General features: G+C 35.8%; 1 protein-coding gene across 4 annotated transcripts in view; it reads right to left on the bottom strand.

The window, feature by feature from the left end:
- HOMER1 (homer scaffold protein 1) overlaps positions 1 to 16,835 on the bottom strand; it is a 138,768-nt gene that overhangs the window by 9,848 nt on the left and 112,085 nt on the right. For 3 of the 4 annotated variants that reach the window (XM_050795701.1, XM_050795699.1, XM_050795700.1), the window contains exons 7-8: positions 12,970 to 13,080; positions 12,286 to 12,366 (exon numbers count right to left, since the gene is read on the bottom strand). In XM_050795701.1, coding sequence (XP_050651658.1) covers positions 12,286 to 12,366; positions 12,970 to 13,080 — 192 coding nt within the window. Of the gene's footprint in view, positions 1 to 12,285; positions 12,367 to 12,968; positions 13,081 to 13,277; positions 13,503 to 16,835 lie in introns of those variants that run through there. The other variant, XR_007726826.1, reaches the window with a different exon arrangement.

Below are 16,835 nucleotides of genomic sequence, written 5' to 3'. Positions count from 1 at the left end.
CAAAAAGCAGACAAAGACACAACAAAAAAAGAAAACTATAGGCCAATATCGCTGATAAACACAGACGTAAAAATCCTCAACAAAATACCAGCCAACTGAATTCAACAGTGTATCAAAAAGATGATATACCATAATCAAATGGGATTTATACCAAGGAAACAAGGATAGTTTAACAGAGAAATTAATAAATGATACATCACATCAACAGAATGAAGGAAAAAAATATGATTATCAATAGATGCAGAAAAAACATTTGATAAAATCCAACATCCCTTCATGATAAAAATGCTCAAAAAACTAGGTATAGAGGGAACATGTCTCAAAATAATAAAAGCCTAAGTGACAAACCCACAATTAACATCATAATGAAGGAGGAAAAGCTTTTCCCTCAGAGATAGGGTGAGACCTCTATCTCTCACCATATATAAAAATCAATTCAAGATGGATTAAAGATTTAAATGTAAGACCTAAATCTATAAAATTACTAGAAGAAAACATTTTAAAAAAAACTTCTGGACATTGGTGTAGGCAAAGACTTTATGTCTATGACTTCAAAAACACAGACAACTAAAAAAAAAATAGACAAATGGGATTATATTAAACTAAAAAGCATCTGCACAGCAAGGGAAACAATCAACAAAGAGACAACCTGTTGAATGGGAGAAACTATTTGCAAACTATTCATCTGACAAGGGACTAATATCCAGAATACACAAGAAACTCAAACAACTCAACAAAAAACCACAAATAACTCCACTAAAAAGTAGGCAAAGGACACAGACAGTTCTCAAAAGAAGACATATTATGGCTAACAGGTATATTAAAAAATGCTCAATATCACTGATCATCAAGGAAATACAAATCAAAACCAAATAAGATATCTTCTTATGGCCAGGTGATGGCTCATGCCTATAATCCTAACACTTTCAGAGGCTGAGGCAGGTGGATCACCTAAGGCCAAAAGTTCCAGACCAGCCTGACCAACATGGTGTAAACCCCATCTCTACTAAAAACACAAAAATTAGCTAGGCATGGCGGCGGGCATCTGTAATCCCAGCTACTCAGGAAGCTGAGGCAGGATAATAGCTTGAATCTCGGAGGTGGAGGTTGCAGTGAGCTGAGATCGTGCCATTGTGCTCCAGCCTGGGTGACAGAGTGACAAGCTGTCTCAAAAAAAAAAAAAAAAAAAGACAAAAAAGAAAAAGAAAAAAGAAAAGCTATCATCTTACTGTGATTACACTGGCCATTATTATCACTTTTAGATAACATCAGAATTGAATTGATAGAATAACTATCATTAAAAAGACAAAAAAGAAGAGATGCTGGTGAGGATACGGAGAAAAAGGCACTCTTACACAATGATGGTGGAAATGTAAATCAGTACAACTACTAAAAACTATTGGAGATTTTAAAAAAAAATTAAAAATAAAAAAACTATCATACAATCATGTAATCCCAATACTGGATATATGTCCAAGGGAAAATAAATCAGTACATCAAAGGGATACCCACATTTGCATGTTTATCACAGCACTATTCACAATACCAAAGACATGGAATCAACCTAAGTGTCCATTAGCAGACAAATGGATAAAGATAATGTGGTATATATACAATGGAATGTTATTCAGCCTTAAAAAGGAGTAAAATCATTTCATTCGCTGCAACATGGATAGAACTGGAGGTCATCATGTTAAGTGAAATAAGCCAGGTACAGAAAGACAAATACTGAATCTTCTTACTGATAAGTGGGACCTGAAGAACTTGATCTCATGGACATAAGAGTACAGAATGATGGTTACCATAAGCTGGGAAAGGTGTGATGGTGGGAGGAGAAAATGAAAAAAGATCAGTGAATGGGTATACATTTACAGTCAGATAGAAGAAATAAGTTCTAATGTTTGATAGCAGACTAGAGTTCCTATAGTTAGCAACAATATATTGTATATTTCAAAGTAGTTATAAGAGAGGGACTGAAATATTACCAACACACAGATAAGTATTCAAGGAGCTGAATACCTTGAACACCCTGACGTGATCATTACACAGACTACACATGTAAAAATTATCACATGTATCCCATAAATATGTAAAATATTATCTATCAATAAAAGGAAACAAAGGCGAAAACAAAGTATAAAATCCTACTGGGCAGGAGGTTATGCTCTATATTTGTTAAAGAGCCTAAAATACTACAATGATTACAATAAAATTAAATAACAATTATAAATACCACCAATGGGGCAGATTAGCTTAATTTCCTTCCTTCCTCTTTCCTTCCCTCCCTTCCCTCCTTCCTTTCCTTTCTTCCTTCTCTTCCTTCCCTCCCTCCCTCTTTCTTCCTCCCCCTCCTCCCTCCCTTGATTTTCCTGACTCAGAGTCTTGAGTAGCTGGGACTATAGGTGCACACCACCATGCCCAACCAATTTAAAAAATATTTTTGTGGAGACAGGGTCCTCCTATGTTGCCTAGGCTGGTCACAAACTCCTAGTCTCAAGCAATCCTTCTTCCTCAGCATCCCAAAGTACTGAGATTACAGTACCAAACCCAGCTTTAATTTTCTATAAACTTAAATCTTGCAACATTTAATCTAAATAAAAGCTGTAGAAAAATTGACATCTGATATACATCTTAAACTCTTATGAATAAGATGTATTATTGCCCTATAAGATTGTTAACCTTCTATATAATAGGAAATATAAATAATCAAGACAAGTATGAATAATTTAAAAGAAAAATGGGTAAAACACATACACACACATTTTGAAGAACTTATTCAACAATTACATCTTCTGTGTACTAGGCATTGGGGATAAAGCAGTAAATAAAACAAAGATGATTCCTGTTTTAATAGAACATACATTCTAAAAGGAAGACACTGGCAATAAAGAGGTAAACAGAATAGATTTCTGGGCAGCCATGGTAACAGTGACTATGTATACCGCAATCTACCAACTATCCTCCCCAAACTGTATAAACTATACAAAGGTGTGCAAATTCCATGACTTTGACATAACTAGAAGACACAGAACAATACAAACATCAAATTGCCTTTAATTAGAAAATATAAGCACCAATTTCCAGCAGAGGTATTTCTCAAGCTCTCACTCTAACCCTTTGCAAAAGGGAAGGCAGAGTTGTGGGGGCAATGCCCAGAAGAGAACAAAAGTCCTCAGACTAAACTACGGTAACCCCAAGAAAGAGAAAGACCATTACCAGTGTGAATGCCAGAATACCGAAAAAAAACTAGAAAACCAGAGCAGATTATAAGAAAGGAACTTAACAGTATAAACAAAACTTGAGGAAGTAGTCTTAGAAAGGCTGAAGACAATTCCAAAGAGCAGAAGATAAAAGGAAGAGAAAAGAATCTTTCAGAGTAAAGGGAAAAAGAAGCAAGAAAGGAAAATTTAAGACCAAAGACAATTAAACTATTAAAGGACATACAATCTTTCTTCCAACTGTCTCTGCAAAAGAGGGTGTTTTTGAACTAATAATTTATAAACCACCCCACACTGCTATTCTATCCACAAAATGCAAATGTGTAAGAAATCTTCATCTACACCAACTATTATAAAAGGAAATAGAAAACAGAAAATGCTAAAAACACTTGAGTAGATGAATCTGCCCAAAACCAACTATGAAGCAGAAGAAAACTCTAACACAATATTCCACTCTGAACTAAATATTCTCAAATAAGCATTTAAAAACAAGTTTGAATTATATATTGAAAAACTTAGAATAGAAATGGGTAAAACAAACAGAACTCCAAAGAACAGAAAGGTTGATTGAACTCATGAAAGAAACAGAAGAAAAAGGCAAAATCTATCAGAAATGAAAACTGAGTTATAAGGACCCAAGGAAAAATAGATTTGAATAAAACTATTTTTCATTCAATTATTACTTATTATTTTAAATAATCCTAGAGAATGAAAGTGAGATAAAGTAGAGAAAATAAAAAGAGGTTGCAAAAGACAAGAAATCAAATTACATAAAATTGGAGCTCCTGAAGAAGAAAAACAACACATTAGAACAGAACTAGTATTTAAAACTTTTATGCAAGAAAACTTCCTAGAAATAAAGAAAAACCTGGATATACAAATTAAAAAGGCCCACTGTGTACCTGGGAAAACATCCTCAACAATGGATTTTGTGAAATATTCTAGTATATCATTTAAACTTTATTTTAAAAATAAAAGAAAAATCCTCAGGGCACACAAGTAAAATTAATCCAAAACTTACAAGGAAAGAGAATCAGACTGGAATCAGATTTCTCAAAAGAGATATACAAAACCCTGGCCGGGCGCGGTGGCTCAAGCCTGTAATCCCAGCACTTTGGGAGGCCGAGACGGGCGGATCATGAGGTCAGGAGATCGAGACCATCCTGGCTAACACGGTGAAACCCCGTCTCTACTAAAAATACAAGAAAATTAGCCGGGCGAGGTGGCGGGCGCCTGTAGTCCCAGCTACTCGGGAGGCTGAGGCAGGAGAATGGCGTGAACCCGGGGGAGCGGAGCTTGCAGTGAGCCGAGATCGCGCCACTGCACTCCAGCCTGGGGCACAGAGCAAGACTCCGCGTCAAAAAAAAAAAAAAAAAAAAAGAGATATACAAAACCCTTGTATAATGGAGTGTCATTTTCAAGTAATTCAATGAAAGAAAATTATGAACCAGGGATTTTATATTAAATATCTTGCCAAGTTGTCACCCCAATACTGAATATATGAGAGAAAAAAAAAAGTTTAAACAAGCAAGATCTCAGAAAATATGTATCCATGAGCTCTTTTGCAACCATCTACAAGAAGATAAGCTTTATCCAACCAAGAGATCATGTGGAAACTTCAGAAAAAGGACTGATGGTGAGTGCTATGATTTGAATGTGTCCCCTCCAAAATTCAAGTATTGAAATGTAATGGCCAATGAGATGCTATTAAGAAGTAGGGCCTTTAAGAGACGATTAGGTCATGAGGGCTCCTCTCCTCATGAATGGGAGTAAGGTCCTTATAAAAGAGGTTTCCTCTGCAGTGTTGCTGGCTTGCTCTTCCATCTTCCCCCAGGTGAGGAGGCAGCATTCCCTCTGGAGGGCAACATCTTGGAAGGGGAAAGCAGTCCCACAACCAAACCTGCCCGTACCTTGACCTCGGTTTTCCAGTTGCCAGAAGTGTGAGAAATTTCTGTTCTTTATAAATTACCCAGATTGTAGTTTTCTGTTATAGCAGCACAAAAGGACTAAGACAGTAAACATTTAATATATTTAATGTATAAAGACTAAAACAAATGTAGACGATGGTTAAAAAATAATCTGTTAAGTATTCTGACAAGGTAGAAATAATGCAACCAAAAAACAGGAAGAGAAAGGGGAAAATGAAAGCAGAATAAGCACATTATTGTTAAGTATGTTAATAGTTCAGAGTCAAAGGATATCATTAAAAACTAACACACCAGGCCAGGCGCAGTGGCTCATGCCTATAATCCCAGAACTTTGGGAGGCTAAGGTGGGAGGATTGTTTGGGCCCAGGAGTTCAAGACCAGCCTAGGCAATAGAGTGAAACCCCATTTCTACAAAAAATTTAAAAATTAGCCAGGCTTGGTGGCATACACTTGTAGTCCCAGCTCCTCGGGAGGCTGAGTAGGGAGAAATGCTTGAGCCCAGGAAGTCGAGACTGTAGGTATCTGTGATTGTGCCACTGGCCTCCAGCCTGGGTGACAGAGTGAGACTGTCTCAAAAACAAAAACCAAACAAACAAACAAACAAAAAAACCCAAAAAAACAAACCAGATAGTATATATTTAAATATGAACACAGGTGACTAGGAGCATTCTAAAGGGGTAGAAGTTCCAAGGTAACTATTACAACAAAATTAAGACCATTTTAAATATTAAGAGACATTTAAAAAGCAAAAGATAGTTAAAAAGAGCAAAGAACACATTATATAGAAACATTATTAATATAATGCACACACAGAAATGATAACATAATGATGAGTTGAGACCAAACATAAAAATCACATCAATAAACACGAATGAGTTCTCTACTAAAAAATATTTTCAGTTGGGTCACAAAGCACTATCCAAGTATATGTACACAAGACACACAAGGAGCGTTCAAAAAAACTGATAAAATATTAGGTCACCAAAAAAGCAGCAGTAAATTATGCAACATAGAAATTATACAAATAAAACCCTGTGATCCCAATGCAACAGAACTAGAAATTAGTAACTAAATCAAAAGATTAAAAAGACCCTTCCACCAGGAAATTAAGGGACCTTTTATACTTTTCATACAGCTGTTGTATGAAAAGGAAATAAAGTCAAAATTACAGAATTTCCAGAAATAATAATGAAAACATTAAATATCAGAATCTATGTGATACACTTAAAGCAATGATCAGAGGAAGATCAATAGCCTGAAACACATATATAAACAAAAGTGAAAGAACGAAAAAAAGGAATTAAATCCCCTTTCAAAATGCTGAAACCTAAAAAACCAAACAAAGCACAAGGCAGGAATAAATAAGATAAAAATAGAAATTCATAAGGTAAATTCATAAGTGGCATTTACTAGTTAATCAAAATTTTGTGTTTTTTTTTTTTTTTTTTTTTTTTTTTTCGGTGAGACAGGTCTTGTTCTGTCTCCAGTGCCGAAGTGCCGTGGCACAATCATGGCTCACTGCAACCTCAACCTCCTGGGCTCAAATGTTCCTCCTACCTCAGCCTCCCATGTAGCTGGGACCACAGGTAGGTGCTACTGGACCACAGGTAGGTGCTACTGGACCACAAGTAGGTGCTACCACATCTGGCTAATTTTTTGTAGAGACAAGGTCTGGCCATGTTGTCCAGTCTGGTCTCAAACTGCTGGACCCAAGCAATCTTCCCGCCATGGTCTCCTAAAGTGCTAGAATTACAGGTGTGAACCACCGCACCTGGCCAAAATCTTTTTTTTATGTATTAAAAAAAAAAAAAAGGCCAGGCGCAGTGGCTCATGCCTATAATCCCAGCACTTTGGGAGGCCGAGGTGGGTAGATCACGAGGTCAGGAGATCGAGACCATCCTGGCTAACACAGTGAAACCCTGTCTCTACAAAAAAAATGCAAAAAATTAGCCGGGCGTGGTGGCGGGCGCCTGTAGTCCCAGCTACTCAGGAGGCTGAGGCAGGAGAATAGCTTGAATCTGGGAGGTGGAGGTTGCAGTGAGCCGAGATCGCGCCACTGCACTCCAGCCTGGGCAACAGAGCGACACCCTGTTTCAAAAAAAAAAAAAAAGAAAGAAAAGAAAAAGAAACTTCACAAAGTAGACACATCACTACTAACTTTAGGTAATCACAAAAGAAAGTGAGAAAGAACAAGTACACCAAATAAGAAGTATAAGAGTTCCCATTGAATACAGTCATGCACAGCATGACAATGTTTTGATCAACTGTGACCAGCATATGCAACAGTGGTCCCATAAGATTATAAGGGGGCTGAAAAACTCCTATCACCCAGCAGCTGCCATATCGTCAGAGCACAATGCAGTACTCATGTGTTTGTAGTGATGCCGATATAAATAAATCTACCGTGCTATCAGTTGTATAAATGCATAGCACATACAATGATGTATAGTACATAATATTTGATAAAAATAAATGGCTATGTCACTGGTTTATGTATTTATTATACTATACTATAATAAACTTTTAAAGTTATTTTAAAGTGTACTCCTTCTACTTATTTAAAAAAACATTAATTATCTGACAGTTCCAGGCAGGTCCTTCAGGGGGTATTTCAGAAGAAGGCATTGTTATCATAGGAGATGACAGCTCCATGCGTTACTGCCCTTGAAGACCTTCCGGTGGGACAAGATGTAGAGGTAGAAGACAGTAATACTGATGATCCCGACCCTGCGTAGGCATCGGCTAATATATGTATTTGTGTCTTCATTTTTTGAAAGAAGTTTAAAAAGTTTTAAAAACATTTTTAGATTAAGGATATAAAGAAAATAGTTTTGTGCAGCTGAATACGTGTTCATGTTTGCAGCTATTACAAAAAAGTAAAAAGTTAAAAAAATTTTAAATGTTTATGAAGTTAAAATGTTACAGTAAGCTAAGGCTAATTTATTACTGAAGAAAGAACATTTTAAAAAAATAAATGTAGTATAGTCTAAGTGCAGTGTTGATAAAGTCTACAGCAGTGTATGGTAATATCTTAGGTCTTCACATTCACTCACCACTCACTCACTGACCCACCCAGAGCAACTTCCAATCCTACAGGTTCCATTCATGGTAAGTGTCCTATTCAAGTATACAATTTTTTATCTTTTCTACTGTATTTTTACTGTATCTTTTCTATCGTTTCTACTGTATTTTTACTCTACGTTTTCTGTGCTTAGATGTGCTTAGATACAAATACATGAATACTTACCACTGTCTTACGAGGGGGTGGAAGGAGGGAGGGAGGGAGGGAAAAGAAGGGAGAGGAAGAGAGAGAGAAGAGAGCCATCCGGAATAAAACAAAGCAAATATAGCCAAAATTGACATTTGGGGAATGTAAGTAAAGGGTATATAAAAATTTTCTGTATTATTCTTGCAACTTTTCTGTAAGACTGAAATTATTTCAAAATAAAAAGTTTAACTAAAGAACTTATTTATGTAACCAAACACCACCTGTTCCCAAAAATCTATTGAAATAAAAATAAATAAATTGTTTAAAAACAAAATAGATAAAAAACAAGATCATTTCAGATAGTGATAAGTACTAAAAGGAAAATAAAAAATAGTAATACTACAAAAAAATACCTGGGATGGGGTATGGGGACTGTAGCATAGTGAGTAAATTGGGAAGTCAGAGAAATTAACATCTGAACTAAGACCTAAACTAAAAATAGAAGCCAGCCATCTGAAGATCTGGGTAAAGAGTTCCAGGTAAAGATATTCCACATGCTCTAAAGTGAAAATGCACTTGTGACTTCAAGATACAGATAAAGACCAAATGCATGTGAAAAATTGTTTAATGTTGTTCATAATTTACAAATTAATTAAATAGTTGAGTCACTTCATTTCTTAAAAGATGGCAAAGAAGGGGTCCAGGGGGTACCAATATCCAGTGGGTACCCTGCTTTTCCAGATGTCAATTTCCCAGCATAAGAAATTTTAAAACATTGACACCAAGCAATTCTTGTTTGAAAGTTTATCTTAAAGAAATAATCAGAAAGGCAAAGGTTTATGAAAAAGGTTGTAATATTATTTATTTATAGCATAACATTGGAAACAACAAATTGCCATTACTATAGGAATGCTGGAAGAAAACTATGATACCTCTATATGGGAGAATTCTATGCAGCCATTGAGCTTATGACATAAAGTTAGATAACAACGTATATAAAAAAATTGCATCTATATCCATTTCTTGTAAAGCAAATATTATCTAAACAAACACTGGGACAAGGAAATGCCAATTACTTTGCCTTAAGATAATAGGATTATGATTTTTTAAAATATTATATAATTATGATTTTATACTTACCTTGCTAAGTATATGTTTTGAAATTTTTCTAATTTTTTTACAATGGGCATGTTTTTCATAGATATTTATAACAAATATCCAAATACTGCCAAATATCAAAAACTCATAAATTAGAAAAACTGTATCATGGTATCCTTAATTTACCCATAACTATACATTTTCTATCCACATTCATACCTCTAACCCAACTCTACATACTGCAATTTCAGGATTCTTTTCCATCCAAGGAATTTAATGATCCCAATTTTCTGTACTGAACTTATGAATGGAGGTTCAAGGGTGCTGGGACTTTTGATAAACAGAAGATGTTTCTGTGGGAGGGAGAAGGCTGCAGAGGAGGAAATTATTTTGAATTGGAAAAAAAATGTTATTTTCTATAGCTTGTGCTTTTGGAATTCATCCTTGAGTTTTCTAAAAGCTTCCCTGTCCTGTTCCAGGTAGGTTGTTTTGATGATATTTTTGATATTCAGTGAAATGATGGGTAAGAATTATATTCACAATTTCAAGTGCCAGCTATAAAATTCAATTACTGCTCTATAATGAAATCCATTCATTCACACATTTACTGAGAAAGGGTCTCATTCTGCCACCCAGGCTGGAGTGCAGTGGTATGATCATAGCTCAATGCAACTCCCAATTCAAGTGAGGCTCAAGTGATCCAAGCAACTGGGACTACAGGTGCACACCACCACTCCCAGCTAATTCTACTGTTTCATTTTTTGTAGACACAGCATTTCGCTATGTTGCCCGGATTGGCCTCGAACCCCTGGCCTCAAGAGATCTTCCTCCCTCAATCTCCCAAAGCACTGGGATTATAGACATGAGCAACTATGCCTGGCTTCAAATACATTTAGAATTATCAACATGGAAATTTGATATAAATATATCATCTCTTGGTTTCTCTTCATAAGTGAGACAATGTAAATGTGTATATAACTGAAAATATTTTTTAAAAGAATCATTAAGGATGACTTGACTGTTGCCTGAAGAAGTGTGGTAATACAGAAAGAACAGACTTTGGAATGAAATAAATCTAAGCCTCATTACTTTCTAGCTAAGTGCCTTAATTAAACTTGTTAACACCTTTGAACTGCTGTCTTCTCTTTGAAAATGGGGATACCCCAACTGTTAATGTGAGAACTAGAGCTAATGTAAGTTAAGTGCTTAACATATGCCTGAATCATCGCAAGTACTCAAAAACCAAAACAAATGAAAGACAAAACTGACTGAATTTCCCCCTTTCTTCCAGCCCCGATTCCATGCTTCATATTTAAGTTCTACATCAGGATTTCGCAACCTTGGCATTATTGACATTTGGGGTTGGATAATCTGAGGCATAGCAGCAGTTCTGGCTTTGTCTACTAGGTATCAGTGGTGCCCCCCAACTGTGAAAATAAAAAATGTTTGCACACATTGCTAAATGTCCCCTGGGCTTCAAAAGTGCCCCAAGTTGATGACCACTAATCTATATGGACAATTAAAATATACAAACAGCATTTAATAGGGCCAACCAAAACAAGTGATCTCATTTTTCCCAGACTACTGAAAGCTAGTGATGGGAAGGGGAGAGGGAAATATTCCATTTTATATAAGGAATCTGTTTATTTCATGAAGGGTTATTATGAAGGGGTTTAAAGCCCATGTCTTTGACCACTAAAATAATGTATTTTACTATTTTAGTGGTCAAAGACATGGGTTTTAAAATTTGACTGTCTCCATTTACATATAGGTTGGACAAGTTAACCTCTCCAAGCTTCAGTTTCTTTGTCTGGGTTATTATGACTGTTATATGGATTAAATGCATAATACAGGTAAAGTGCTAAGCCCAGTGTCTGATATGTACTCAATAAATGTTGCTGTTCTTCTTATAATCTAGATCCTCTTTCCAATCCTGGGCTTTCAGGTCCTTCTTATTATGCCTTATCCCAAAATCCTCACTCTATACATATACTTATTTCTACTCCCCAAAGTCATCCTAACCCTTCTTTATTGAGGCACCTAACCCTGAGGGTGTAAGAAAAGTGCCTGAGCTGGCAAGAGAAGACTTTGGTAATGAATTCTGAGAAATCTTCCCTTACCATGTCTGACTACCACTGACACATGATGTTTTTTGTACACTGGAATCAGGAAGCATACTATTTATGCAGAAAAAAAGTGAATAAAATTAATTACACTGAAGAACGAAGAGTACTAACTTTTGTTCCATTAGGGCACAACTATTGGTATAATTCATACATTAGTACATTGTGGGGGGAAAAAAAAAAGAGTAATGTTCCGAAATTGAATAAAATCAATTTGCAAATTTTTCTTTAAATTCAGGGTTTCTTTCTTTCTTGTTCTTTCTTTCTCTCTCTCTCTTTTTCTTTTTATTAAGACAGGATCCCATTCTGTTGCCCAGGCTGGAGTACAGTGGTGTGATCATAACTCACTGCAGCCTCAACCTTCTCGGCTCAAGTGATCTTCCTCAGTCTCCCAAAGTGCTGAAATTATAAGCATGAGCCACTACGCCCAACCCCAGGGTATTTTTGTTTTTTAATTAAAAGTAGAAATTTCCAAAATAATTTACTAAATAATTTACAATTTATAAATGACCATCTATGATAATTATAAGCTACATAGATGAAGTTACCAATAACTTTTTAAAAATCAAAGATTAGTCATGAATCAGAAGTCCTGGAAAAGAAAAATGACCAAAACCTACAAAATGGAGTTTCAGAAAAAAAGTCGCTGGTATGTGAAAAAATGATGCCTTTCCATGCAGAAATGAATAACAATTTTTACTACAGCTCACCTGTAGTTTCTGAGTCAAAGAGTCCCTCTGTTCTTGTAGTTCTCTGGCATTATCAATTTCTTGTTTTAATCTTTCTATTTCCTAGAAAAGGCAGAGAAATGTCTTAGTATTTAAACTATATCAAGGAAAAGGAAGGTCTTGTTTTTCCCTGAAATTATTTATTTTAGAAAAAGATGATTTTAAAAACATTCCTTCATATTGACTTTTAGAGGGATGAATTTATAAGTACGTTGTCTAGAACGGAATAATCTTAAGCAACAGTAACAAGTCTAACTTGGTGGTTCTGGTACAGTACTGCTTTGAAATAACAATCTGAACATTTTAATGTTGCTTCAAGCTTTGTGGATATAATTATTTCCTAAGATATTAAAGTTTTGACTGGAACCCAGAGAAAGCAACAGCTTTTAAAATCCATTTAACCCCTAATGATTTTCTGTTGACTGTATAAATGCAACTCTCATCTGGAAGGCAATAGGTGGTATCTCAGTCTGACTGCCTCACCACAGTTCACAATAACAGAAATAAGGATAGGGAAAATGTGAGCAAGTGTAATAACACTCAAAAAAAATTTCATCCTAAAAAAAAGGTCACAACCTGACTTTATTCCATAAAATACCTTTAAATTTGACATGGAATCTACACATATGTTAGCTAGATTACAGATGAGTAAAAAGCAGCAAATACCTCTTCCTTCACTTTCAGTGTCTCTTCCAGTTCTTGTATTGTCTGATTTAATTCTGTCTTATGAGTATGTACTGCGTTTGCTTGGCTACTAACACATTCAAGTTCAGTCACCTAAAATTAAATGAGAACACAGATTAACTTAAAGTTCAACTTTAAAGAGTTTCTTGCTAAAGACATAGCCCCAAATAAGTGAAGAGTATATTCTGAATAAATACATAAAAATTAATTTGAGAAATATTAAGACACTCAAGGTAGAGTGAATATAAAACTAGGAAAAGGGAAAAAGACCAAAGGAAATAATTATTTACATGGTTTGGTCATGGAAAGGTTACGATAACTTAAATTAAGTGATTAATGACAGTAGAGAATCCCTATAATGAAAGTCTTCTTTAAAAATTTCTTCCAAAAACATATTCAAGATCAGATATGGCCATCTGTCCTTCATCTGTAGCCTTCAAATTCAATATGGGTTCTGAAAACTGGCTTTGCAGAAGGAGAATTTTTTCAAATACATTTCCAACATGTAAGAGAATCTGGAAGAGAAAATAGGCTTAAAATACAACTTAAATCATTAGATACTAGAATGACTTTACATCAATAGTGTCTCTTATGGGTAAGATAAAATTTTGTTAGTCAATAAGAATTTGCCGAGGGCCCAAAGACTAATATAACTTTTAATGAGCACTTGGTATTTTTTGAGAGAACAGAGAGGGGCACTGTCCTTAAATTTATACCATCCCAAACTAGAATCAACAACAGAAGTCAACATAAACATACACACGCACACGCACACACCCTATTGCAGCTCTTTACACATATCATGTACTCACAAAATTTTGGTTTACTAGAAAATAGTAAATTCTAGACTACTAAGGAAACAGAATAAATCCCTCTCCCTGGCATTTTCCAAATATCGAATTACCCTCTACATTCTGTGATTCTATCTCTTAAATAATTTTCTTCTTTTCTTCTTATATACTAATAGCCTCGTTATAAACCCTTATCACCCAGGCCTGAACAAAACCAACAGCCTCCCAATGGACTTAATTATAACCTTTTCCTATTCTTCTCTGCAAATTGCTAACAGATTCATCTTTCATTCCTGTGATTCCGCCATTCAAAGACTTCCAGCAGCTCATCTTTTTACGATATCAGATCTAAACCCTCAGATCCTCTGTATATTGGCCCCAACCTTCTCAACCATCCACACTGCCCAAGATATTCAGTGCATACTTCCAACTAAAAGCAGGCAAATCTCCTTGTCCTAAGAACAAGTGATATTCATTCCCAACTTGTTGATTTAACTAGAATGTCCTCTCTTGCCTCTGAAAACCATTCGGACCTAACCAAACCCTTAACTCTTAGCTCAGCACGTACTTTCTCCAGAAAGCCATTCCTATCTGCCCAAGCCTTCAAGGCTCTCCTCTGGTTCATAAAACCAAGCATCTGTTCAAAAATCTTGGGAATTATTTCAGTTATTGTTTAATATGTATTTGCTTTCTTTGTCTCATTATATAATAAATTCCTTAAGGGGAGTTCCAATTCTGATAATGATGAAATAGTTTTTATTGGAGTAACTTTCCCATAGAAAACAATTGCAAATTGTGGGCAAAATGTAAAAGTCAACTATTTGAAGGACCTGGTGAGTAACCAAATTGGGCAAAAGACTGCAAGAAAGCAGTCACTTTGGGTGACATACACATTTCCACATCTGTAAGAAAGCAGTTACTTTGGGTGATATACACATTTCCACATCTTTTTGCCTGAAGGCACTCTGCAGTCTGGCTGCATTGCTTGACTGAACTCAAACAGAGATCCATAGTCTTATTTCTCTGAGGAGCCTGAGAATTTTAGGACTCTGCAGAACACCTGGAACAACTACGAGTAGGAAAAGAGGTGGAAGGCTGAAAGAACTAAACTGTGACGGTACTCAACACAGAGATGACAGTTTGAAGTTCTGCTAGTCCCTGCTAAATTAGAGGGCCTTGGTAAATACCTCAAGCTTTTCAGTGAAACCTTGGAAGGGTTATGTCTTAGAGATAAAGATTTCCTAGGACAATGTGATTTACCCTAGGGTTACAGCAAAATTGAAATAAATGAATTCTAACAAAGCATAAGTACACAACTCCACAAATTCAAGATAATCCCCAAATAATTTAACTGCCTGCTGAAACAAAAACTGAATATTGTTCAAAAATAACAAAATCTGTGGTCTCTGCAACATCTCATTTACGATGTCCAATACACAATTAAAAATGACTACATGATAGCTCCTTAATATTTTCTGGCTATGATAATTGTCATAAATTGTTTTTTTTTAATTGTGGTAAAAAACATATAACATAAAATTTATCATCTTAGTCATTTTAACTGTGTAGTTCAATAGTGTTAAGTATGTATATTCACACTGCTGTGAAACAGATCTCCAGAACTTTTTTAACTTGCAAAACTGAAAGTCTATAACCATTAAACAACTCTCCTTTCCCCCATCTAAGTTAATTTTTATACACAGAATAGAATAACATTTACTCAGGTTTCTAACTTTTCCTCCCTGTCTCAACTCCATTTCCTTTTTTTTCCCTTGCTCTGTCACCCAAGCTGGAGTATGCAGTGGTGTGATCTCAGCTCACTTCAGCCTCTGCCTCCTGGGCTCAAGTGATGTTCCCACCTCAGCCTCCTGAGTAGCTGGAACTACAGGAACATGCCACCACACCCAGCTAATTTTTGTATTTTAGTGGAGACGGGGTTTCGCCATATTGCCCAGGCTGGTCTAGAACTCCTGGGCTCAAGCAATCTGCCCTCCTTAGCCTCCCAAAGTGCTGGGATTATAGATGTGAGCCAATGTGCCCAGCTTGGAATCCTTTTTAAAAAGAGAAATTAAAGGCATCTGTTGGGTGAAGCACTTCTATGCCTTGAATTTAAAAAAAAAAACAAACTTCTTTTTTTGTTTTTTTTTTTGTTTTTTAGAGACAGGTCTTGCTCTGTCACCCAAGCTAGAGTGCAGTGGGGCCATGATAATTCACTGCAGCCTCCAATTTCTGGGTTCAACCAATCCTTCCCATTCAGCATTCCAAGTAGATAGGACTACAGTGTGTGTCACCATGCTTGGCTAATTTAATGGAGATGGGGTCTTGCTATGTTGCCCGGACTAATCTCAAACTCTTGGCCTGAAGCATTAAAACACTTTACAAGTAATTATTTGGGCTTCTGATATTAATGGTATTGAAATTTCTGATTTTCTTTTTCTGTAACAAATCTCTAATATTACCAAAGTTAATAATTTTCTACTTGTATTTTTCAAATTATTCCTTCTTTAAAAAGAAAATAATAAAAGCAGCTTATTGACTCACTGCAACTCATTGAGACAGTGCAATTACATGGCACTTAAGTGTCTCAACAAATTTTCATAGGAATTGTACAGATACATATTTTTGACTCGGTGCAACTACATGCCAATTAAGTATTCAATTAATCTTCACAGGAATTGTACAGAGTACTTGTTATTCCTATTTTACAGATGAGAATACTGAGCTGGAAGAAGGAAATAACTTATCGAAGATCATATAGATAATAACCAGCAGAACTGGAATTCACACTCTGGAACACTCTCATCTTGTAAACCAGAAATGGAGAATCCCCTCCCCGCACAACTCAGGAAAAAGCATTCCCGCTTCACCGTCAACACCCAAAGCTGAAATTCTAATTAAACTACTCCCTGAATTTTTTCTCAGCACACACTTTAACTACCATGTCAGTACTAATCAACTAGCACTAATACATTAGTGCTTTTATGTACTTTGTGCATTACTGCTAGTCCCCATGGACAATACAGGGAATCAACATGGTTTAGTGACTTCAAAAGGCAT

The sequence above is a fragment of the Macaca thibetana genome, chromosome 6, assembly GCF_024542745.1.
Source record: "Macaca thibetana thibetana isolate TM-01 chromosome 6, ASM2454274v1, whole genome shotgun sequence".
Lineage (NCBI taxonomy): Eukaryota > Metazoa > Chordata > Mammalia > Primates > Cercopithecidae > Macaca > Macaca thibetana.
The sequence above is the reverse complement of the archived record's forward strand: the minus strand, read 5'-3'. Positions and strand labels throughout refer to the sequence as shown.